Here is a 9758-nt window from a genome sequence, read left to right on the forward strand (position 1 = left end):
GATCGGAGAGGTCGGTTGGATGGATGAGTGTATGATGTCAAGCATCTGTCGTCTCTCCGCTTCGTGTCGCGATCTGCGAAGAGCAGGAAAGCATGGACAAGCGGAGGTGATGTTCTTGAGCTGATGTCATGTCTGGCTTTGCTTTACTGGACAAGGGAGGTCCAGGGATGATACAGGGTAGCAGTATTGCTTTTTGACTTTGCTGTGCCCTCCCGGTTAATGGGGTCGTCTGCGCCTGTACGATAGTCTCCAAAGTTAGCCGTAACTGCTAATCTGAGCCTTGGTGTTTTGTTTGTTTTACAGCCGGGATCGAATACACGGGCGCCGAAATGGACAAGGCGTTGGAGAGAGATCGACCATCCGTTTTGTCACGTTTAGAGGGTCAGCTTTGTCAAGGCTCTCTCGCCTCCGGGACAACTGGTAGTAGAAGGTAGTCTCCACTTCACCATCGTGACATTTCGTCTCCTCCGTTCCATGGTCTTCCTGGAAGCGTGGTGTTCGACCGATGTGGAGGCCATTGCCTATTTGGGCCTTCTTCCACTTACACGGCGAAGGAGTTGCCGATTCGGGAAGACTCCTCGTATCATGTGGACGTTCCATCGTCGAGCCAGGTCTCAATCTCATGTTCATCGAAGGTTCAGGACGCCTGGGGTGGCTTCAAGTCCGCTCGTCGAAGGGTAATTTTCCGTTGGGCAGACAACACGAGGCTTCAGTTGTCATGCTTTCATCTACCCACGTTTACGACTTGCCTTTGGATACCCGGGCTAGGTGATTGCCTCCAAACACGAACGGGGCTCAACCTGGAAGCAGGCTGTGAAGAGGGGCTTGGTGTCTGCAGCAGCGCTGTCCACTTTGCAAGGCCCATGGAGACAAGCAAAAGTGCGTACACGTATGGATCGCATTCCGAGTGCTACCAACGGGAGGTATGTATGGAGGACAGGCCTACATCGAAGACGGCATTGACCCCTCCAGGATTAATGAGGGGAGCAAAGCAACAGGTGTCATTCGATGGGTAAGGTATCCAATAGCGGGAACAGCCCATCTCTCTCGCGTAAGCCATATCTCCCCGGCAATGACGACGGAAAGAAGTGAGACTCACGGTATCGACGGGCACCCATTTAGCCGAATTTGGCATGGAGAGATCCGCGACCCTTCGCGACCCGACGCCCGCGAGATGAACGTATTGATAGGGGGAAGGAAGGAAGGATGGATGGATATCACAGAAGAGAAATGCGTACCGTTTGCTCGAATGACCTTTTTTTGCTTCTCTTATCCTTTCTTGAGAAAGTACTTGAGCGTTTGCTCTAACGGGTCTCCCAGCTCGCGCGCAGAAGCCGACTGCTCAGAGTCCCGGATACCTACTGCGCAGGAAGGTGTCCGACGTGGTGTACAGTACGCATCATGGATGGGATGGAGAACATAGGTCCAGGTCGTATGGTGCTCATAGCATCGCATGCCCTTCTAGAATTCGCATCTCAGACATTCCATGCTCGACCCCGGCGGTTGACCACCTACCTGGGCTAAGTCAAACATCCGTACATAGGTATGGTGCCAGGGCGCCGGACCCGGGGATTTGGGTTGCCCTTCCGGATCCGGAAGAGTGCCGGGCGGGAGTTGGCTGGACGGCTTGGCACCCGGACGAGGAACCCTCGTCAGAGGGAGCGAAGCAAGGTGCGCGGGTTTGAGCAAGTTTCTGGCGCTAGCCTGCCCTCCCGCCCGGTGGCTACACCTCTCACATGTCGTTGACGACTTTCATTCGACCCCGCCCTGATGAATTCACAAAGACAGCCTCCCAGGAGGGGAACACCACGGCAAAGGCATCGCGACGCGGGGAAGCGATCATCAAATCAGAGGACTCCGATTGCTGGTATACCAAAAAAAAAAAAAAAAAAAAAAAAAAGGATGTAAACTCAAATCGTCGCCGTGACGCCGACCCATGCCATCTGCCCCCGCCCGCGAAGGCTTTGTAAATCACAATGATGACGGCCCCGATGCTGTCTCAGTGCTCGGTCGGTAAGATCCATCTCCCAACAAGAAGGGTGCCGATGAAGGTACCGCCGAGAACAGAGAGGAAATATCCGTAGTTCATGCTCATGACGGCGATCATGCTATCGCGAGAGTCAGCCACGACTGAACCCAAACTTGCACCCTGAAAAAAAAAAAAAAATAACAACGAAGAGGAAAGCAACTCACAGCAAGTAACCAACCCCGACAATGACCGTGTCCACCAGCGCCCTTACGGGATCGACCGACAGCCTCCACGGCCGGGCGTGGTTTGCGTGGGCCCCGCGGCGCTCGACAACAACGACGTTCTCCTCCGCCCCGTTCTCGCTCAAGACCAGGCTCGCCTTCTTCGCCTCCGGGTCGGCGGCGAGCGACCCGGCCAGCGACCCGCGGCCCTCGACGACCACGTAGCGGCGCGCCAGCTCCTGGGCCAGCCAGCGGCGCTCCAGGACGCCCTTGGCGGCGAGCAGGCCGCGGAAGAGGGCGGCGAGCACGATGAGGAAGATGCACGTCGCGGCGTAGGTGCCTTCGTTGCCGGGGGTCCAGGCGGCGCTGAAGAGGGAGGTGCTCATGGAGCCGTGGAAGACGGCCATGTTGTGAACGGAGCCCGCGGAGGAGGAGGAGGAGTGGTCCATTCCGGCGGAATGGGAGCCGTCGCCGTGTCGGGGGGAGAGGAAGAAAGGTGAGTGAGCCATGTTGGAGACGGGTTGGGATCGTTTTAGGCGTGGCTGTTGTTGTCGGCGGTGTTTTGTCGGCAGATGGAGGAGCTCCAAGCGTCCGGCTCTTCAAGTCCCCTGGGCTGTCGTTCTGCGGTACATGGAAATCCTTGTGTGGACACCGGCGAGTTTTCGAAGCCGATCTCGAGAGAGGGGAATTTCCCGACTCAGGTCGCTGGGTACATAAATGGGCTCTTCCACCCCCCAAGCGGGCTCTTCGGAGAACGGTGGTGATGGGACAAAACAAAACCGCAAGTCCAGCATGGAAGATCAGGCGCGGAGCTGCGGTGACCTTCAAGTACTGCCGGCAGCGACGCGGCCCGGGTGGTACGCTGAAATGGGGTTGTGACAAAACTTGCTCAATGCGGAGCGGCACATGAGAAACCCAGCCCTGCAGCTCCACTGCCGATGCGTGGGGAGAAGGGGGGGAGGGGGGGCTGACTTGGTAGAGGAGCCCGAGAAACAACAAGACGAAGGCTGAACTTTGGTGGCGGGGATTGCAACCCAGCAACCTCCGCTCCGCCAGTCTCGATTTTGAATCCTCCAAGGCACTGCACGCGTCGCGTCCTTATGTCTTGTCTTGGTCTTGCCGCAACACCGGCAGTCTCAGAACGGGACCCATCCAATACGAACCCCTTCATGTCAACAACACGACTCATGAGTGTCGCGGCTTGTGCGAGGATCCAGCTCTCACCTGCGTGGTACCAAAATTCAAATCGCCTGGCTGGCAAGTCTCTGTGTCTTCTCTTCTTGTCTGATGTCTTAGCTCCACGTCCGGTACAGCAGCGATGTGTTGACGTCACTGCTGACAACAAAAGTCCTTTCGCGGGTTGTCCTTGGCGAAGATGAAGAGGGAGGCATCTGTCCTGGCGAAGGAGAGCTTCTACGGTGTAGGCTTTCATGTCTCTCTGTCTCTGGCGAAGAGGACAACGTGACAATGTTTCCCCTGCACCGCTCCTCCATGATGGAGTCGGCGCATCGATCCCCCCTCCCCTCCACTGTTCTCCCGCTAGTTAACCCCTCTCTCTGCGTGCACCACAATCTTTATGAGGCCTCCATCGACATCGATCTGACATGCGTACCGGAACACGCACCCGGCAATCTACCTGGAAGCCCGGATACCCACGCTCCCATTGCTTCTCTGCTCTGGCCGCAGCATGTACGGTGGTGTCGCCGGGTGCTGCCTCGTGCAACACCAAGCGTATGACGCAGACAGCGTTACGTCGGTCAGGGGGCATGTCGCTTCGGGACCCATAACCCGCACATTCGGGTCGTAAGCTGGTATGCCTGGCTGTACCAAGACGGATGCGTGTTGTGGTTATTTAGACGTCCCGTCTTGGCCGGTGCTTGAACCCTGGGGCAAAGAGCCGAGAGTGGTGGCTGCCGGGTAGGTAGGTATCTAATAGCATGGTGTTGTAGCGAGTTAGCAACAAGTTCTCCGAGCATGCGAACAGGCATTGCACTAGAAATTAACAGTACATGTGATGTTGGCATTGACGATGTTGTTGGGAGAAGACTTGCTTTTGGGTTCCTTCCTACACCACATCCCCAGTTCAAGGTACAATCTACGCACTTACTTGCTTCCTCAACTAGAGAAGGAAATGTTCCGCTCGCCGTGATACTTGGGTCTCAAGCGCGCCAGGGAGGCCCTTCGGGATTCCACCTTGGGGATTCCAACTCGTATATCAGGCCCCCAGGACAACCTATCGGTGACAATACGTTGAGACTGAAAGCCAGAACGTCGTCTCATGCCTTCACTTTCACCTGTAAATACACTCAACTCTGGCCAAAGGGCAAAGGGGAGCGGGCACCTTTGGCATGGCCAAACAATCGACAGGAATGCAGCCAGACCATTACGATGGCATCTTTATCCCAAACACTCGAAACGCTTAATTCCAGATAGGCATCTGCAAGACCCCGTCGACTCGAGGAGACCGAGCTCGATCCTCTCCCGCCCGATACGACGGATGCTTAACGCTCCTCTCTCAAGCTGCATAAGAAATCAGATGTTCAACCCGCTCATATGCGCCAAACTCAACGGTGGCCTTGTCTGCAACTGTCTGCCGCGAGCGTACTGTGGAAGTGCTCCCATCTTCATGTGGCTCGCCGAAACGGCGCCAAAAGCCTCCTGAACCGCATCACGATGGTGGTGGCGCCGCCGCTTGCTGCCGCCGGCTCTCCAACGGTTCAGGGACGGTTGGAAACCCTCGGTTTCCCTTTCTATGTTTCTCTACTAGCTCCTGACGGCCGTCTGGTGTGAGTTCTCCGCAAGACAGCATCCATCTCCTCATCCTCCCCCGCCATCTACCTGGCACCGCATACAGCAGAGAAGAGCCTCGTATTTGCCTGCTGCTGACCCTGCTCTTCAACAACATCCCTCTCCCGCTTGCCGGGTTTCCCTTTCGCATCCTCCCTACCATTCAGGCAAGGTGGCTTCCGCCCCCCTTCCCCCCGGCTGGCACCCCTCCCACCCCAACAAAGCCACGCTGACCGCTCCCCCTCCCTCTTCCCCACCCCTCTGACATCCTGATCGGGGACGGGCTGAGCGCGCCGCATCTCAGGTCTCTGCAAACCTCCAGGCAAGGGGAGAAACAGGGGTTCCGACGGGTCGGATTGTCCAGCCGCTCGCGTGCAGACACAGACGCAGCCGCAGCGTTTGACGCCGCCGGCGCACATGAAAAAGTCACCGGGAGATCGGAGCGATGGGCCTGCGTATGAGGGCAGGTGTCGGCGAGGGTGCGCGCGTTACGAATCACATTCCAATCGCCATCCATTTCATAGCACGTTCCGTTGCTTTCTGCATGCGCCTACAGGACATCTTGCTTCGCAAAGGGAGTTCGTCAGGCCGATGCGTCCTCTCCAGGCGGCACGGGCCCTGCTGCTTTGTCCATTCCTCGCTGGGTATAACACCCTCCGACAACAGTCTCGCAGCCGAGGGAGCGACAAACAAACAGAGTCAGCATCGGACGCGACTTCTTCGTCACGGCAGCAGCCTGACGCGGAGTGTACCTAGAGAGTGCGATATTTGCACGGCTTGTTGGGTGGGGGGGGGGGGGGGGGGTCGGAGGAATGTCGCGCGCAACCCTTGTCCCTGTTTTCGTCGCCCACGTTGACAAATGACGCCCTCGGCGATGACAGCTTCGGGCAAACGCGTTCGGCCGAATGAGCAGAACTGGTTGGCCCGGGGCTTCCCATCTTCAGCTCTATTTGGGCTCTTCCTGTCCTCTCGTCACCCCGCAAAACTCGTAGATACTCGCCAACCACCCGAGCTTGGTAGAGACCGAGGGGAGCTGAGCCGGTTACCGCTGACGAGAGGAATCAGGGAGTGAGGGGGTACCGCCCAAGTCGTGTTGTCACTCCGTCATCCCGTCAAGCAAGTTTGGTACAGTAACTACTACATGTCAGGCTCCCGCATTTTTCACCTGCACTCTGTTCCCCCCGTTGCCATCCAACACCGATCCTGTTCCCCTTCTTCCACTTCCCTTCTTTTAGGAGGATCACCCCTCAGGAAGGAGACTGAGCTTTGGTACGTATCGCTTGCCTGGAGGAGACAATCCCAATCCGCAACCGAGCAGGGAGGGCAGACAGGGCTCCGTCCGCACACGCAGACACCACCACCCTCCTTCGCAGGACCTCCCTCTTCTGTCTGATCCGTATCCTGCATCGGCCACGCCGACACCAACACACCATAACCTGCATGTCCCCCTCTCTTCCGCCCCTACTCTGTTTGCAGTGTATGGAACAGCTAGGCATCCAGGATACACAACCACCCCCGTTTGAACATGTCGGTGTGAAGTTGGGTCTCTATTCTTGAAAGGCCCCGGGGGCAATCCATAGACATGCAGAGTGACCTGGTTGGTGTGGTGCGCCCGCTGAAAGTTTTCCCGCACACTCGGCCACCCAGACTTCGTAGCAGAGGGTAGTTAGATCCTCCTCTCCATTCTTACACAGAAGTAGCCCTTTTGTTCTTTCAAAGGGTGCAAATCCTTTCGATGAAATAGCAGGCAAAAGTGAAGATGAAAGACCCAAAATACACCTCTTCAGCTGTCCCCCCGTTCCGAGAAGAAAAAGTCTTTAGGTCCGTATAATAGTTGTCCATCCATCCATCCATATATAATATCCATTAACAATGCAACCTGCAATGCCCAGCAAACAGCGTCTGTCTCTGGAACTCCGGTGATTCTAGAACCCGAGGGTTGCCCCCCGTTACCTAACAAGCCAGCCCAGATACCAAAACCTCCCGATGATCCCTTAGTTGAACATATAGCAACCAGAAATGCCAAGTGGTATCGAGGTATAAAAAAACAGAAACAGAAGAACAAAAAGAAATGCGCTAATTAAACACACACGCGCACAGACAACACCCACACACACGACCGTCTGGTTACGTCCTTTTTTTACCATTCATTTCCTTCTCCTGACATCTTTGTCCGTTCCAATCAACAGCGTCATCGCCGGTTCCGGCATCGATCCGTGAACATGACGAGCTGTTTTCTTTTCTTTTCTTTCTTTCTTTTTTTTTTTGAATAAAAGTATCCCCAAGCACACACGCCTACGCAGACGCGCGTCCAGAGTAGTAGTGAGTGCTCCCGAGTCCCCACCTCCAGGAGGCGTCGCAGGGATATATGATTGTGTGCTTGAGAGGCGGGTAGAATCGTCTCTCCGCGCTCCGCTATCTCATGGGGTGGCGAATCGATATGAAAACCGGTCGCTCTTGCATGTCAACCCGGACGTGGTTAGGTACACGCGCTCGCCGGTGTTCGCGTTCTTGGGATCCCGTCCTCGTTGGTTTTTTTGTTCTCGGTATCTGTCCATCGACAGGGGAAGAAGAAAAACGGGCGGGAATGCGCAATGACGAACGCAAAGGGGGTTTAGGGCTCTTTTTTCAGCGGGGCGAGGAGGCCTTGTCCCTTGTCCGACTCGAGATTTGTCGTGCTTGTGTTCGTGTTCGTTGTCGTCGTTGTCGTCGTCGATGTCCCGTCCCTCCCCGTGGCTGAATTCGAGGATGACCCGTGGATGTTGCTCCCGCACCCTTTTACGAGCCGATGACGCTGGTACATTTTATGTCAGCACGAGCCGAATCAAACCGTGAAAATCAAAGGCGTATGTATTCCCCAAGAAAGATGGTGGGGAGGGGGGGGGGGGGGGGGGGGCATGCCATGTCATATGTCATGCCATGTCATGCCAAAAGATGGTGACAAACCTTCAAAGCATCCTTCCTCGAGAACCGCTTCTCGCAATCCTCGCACCCAAACGGCTTCACGGCCAAGTGAATCCTCTGGTGCCGCTTCAGGTCGTGATTCCGGTTAAACGCCTGCATGCACCCGCTCTCTGTGCACTTGAACGGCCGCTCCGCGGGCGGCGTGGGCGGCTGCGCCGGGTGGTGCATGTAGAGCGAGTGGTGGTGCGGGTGGTGAGACAAGGGGTGGTGTGGATGGTGGTGGTGGCTGTAGCTGGAGAGCGTCGGGCCGGGCCCGCCGACCAGAGAGAGCGGGCCGTGCGGATTGTGCAGGTTGCTAAGGATCGGCCCACCGGGGCCCGGGACCGAGCTGTACGGCGCGTAGGGGCCCATGGTCGGGCGCCCGGGGCCGGTAGAGTATTGCAGAGAAGGGGTGACCGGGGCGCCGGCGGCTGCCAGGGCGGGAATCGAGCCGGAGCGTGAAAGCGACCCCGAGGTTGTCGCGGGCGCGATGGAGTGTGGTTGCGGTGGTTGCGTCGCAGAAGAGACATAGGCCGGGAACGAAGTCTGCTGCTGTGGTTGCGTCGAGGTCTGTTGGTAGTAGTTCCCAGAGGATGGCGGTGGCGGTGGCCGGTACGAGGCCCCTTCGGGTCCTGGACCGGCGCTTGACCCTTGTCCCTGGCCGGTTGCGGACTGTCCTGATGATGTCTGGCGCGTGGCGGCGAGGTACGGATGGCTGAGCCCCGAGGACGTGTTGCCTGCCGGGGCGTTGAGCGGGGATCCCAACCCTCCTGGCGCTCCCGGGCCCGTCCCGGCCCCACCAACGCCCAGCGGACTTGGGAAGCCCTGCTGTTCTTGGTACGGGGTTGGCGGTTGTGGTTGTTGTGGCTGGCTTTCCGGATTTGACGCGGACGAGGCGCTGCGGCCAGGAAAGTGATGTTGAGAAGGCGAGGGCTGTGCGGAGCCGTACGGCGGTCCCGCCGTGGCCGCAGCCGCTCGGTTGTATGGCGGGGGAGCGAGGGGCCCTGAAGGCCCGGGGCCTGTTGATCCGGAGGTGCCGTACGTGTACGCCGAGTGTTGCTGGGACAAGCCCGGCGTCGGCCATGATCCCGTCATGTGGCCCCAGAGGGAGGAACCTCCTGGCTGCGACGGGTTGGGGCTGCCGGCGTGACCACCGGGCGGTTGGGCAAAGGGGTCCGGGACTCCTCCCGAAGCGGTCAGAATGCTGGACCTGGGAGCGCGCGCGTCTCGTGCGGATTCCGGGTCGGAGGACAGATGGGTAATGGCAGGAGCTAGACTCGGTGGCTGCGGCCGCGAGGGAGCAGGACCGGCTGTCAAGGGCGAGGGCGGCCGCGCTCCGAGGCGGCCGTCATTGGGCATGGAGTTCATGATGTCAGAAGCGTAGCTGGAATAGTACCGCGTGCTCTGAGGGAGAGGGTCCGGAAACGGGGGCGGTCTCTGGGGCCCGATGGTCGAGGCTCCCATGCTCCTATCCTCGCTGATGGTGCAGCCTGGAACGGCGGGTTCAGAAGGAGGTTGACGGTGGAGGCAGAGGCGGCGCCGACAGCGAGCGCAATGACGCTTCTATCGCGAGGCCGGCCCGGGTCGTTGTCGAGTTTGTTGGGTCTGGACAAGAGGCTTCAGCTGTCGCAAGTCGTCCTTGATAGGCGGCTAGCATCAGCGACTCGAACTCTCGGTCGAAGCTAGGCTGGCGCGTATAATAGTGAGGGGGCCGGCGAGCGAGCGAGAGAGATAGAGGGAGAGAGAGATAGGTGTCGTAGGGTGTCAAGAAGGCTGAAGCCACAACGTTGGATGGACCGCCATGCGAGCGAGGCAGCAGCCGCACCCAGAGGTCTTAA

General features: G+C 58.0%; 2 protein-coding genes across 2 annotated transcripts; both read right to left on the reverse strand.

The window, feature by feature from the left end:
* Nucleotides 1-1999: 1999 nt before the first annotated feature.
* VTJ83DRAFT_1706 (uncharacterized protein) lies at nt 2000-2639 on the reverse strand (the record flags this gene model as incomplete). Its single annotated transcript, XM_071007895.1, has 2 exons — nt 2000-2108; nt 2194-2639. 2 exons carry the CDS (start codon nt 2637-2639, stop codon nt 2000-2002), a joined length of 555 nt encoding a protein of 184 aa, XP_070868246.1.
* A 4952-nt stretch (nt 2640-7591) lies between these two features.
* Nucleotides 7592-9384, reverse strand: VTJ83DRAFT_1707 (uncharacterized protein; the record flags this gene model as incomplete). Its single annotated transcript, XM_071007896.1, has 2 exons — nt 7592-7771; nt 7924-9384. The coding sequence occupies 2 exons, from the start codon at nt 9382-9384 to the stop codon at nt 7592-7594; spliced, it is 1641 nt and encodes a 546-aa protein (XP_070868247.1).
* Between the last annotated feature and the right edge of the window lie 374 nt (nt 9385-9758).

This window comes from Remersonia thermophila, chromosome 2, assembly GCF_042764415.1.
Source record: "Remersonia thermophila strain ATCC 22073 chromosome 2, whole genome shotgun sequence".
NCBI lineage: Eukaryota > Fungi > Ascomycota > Sordariomycetes > Sordariales > Chaetomiaceae > Remersonia > Remersonia thermophila.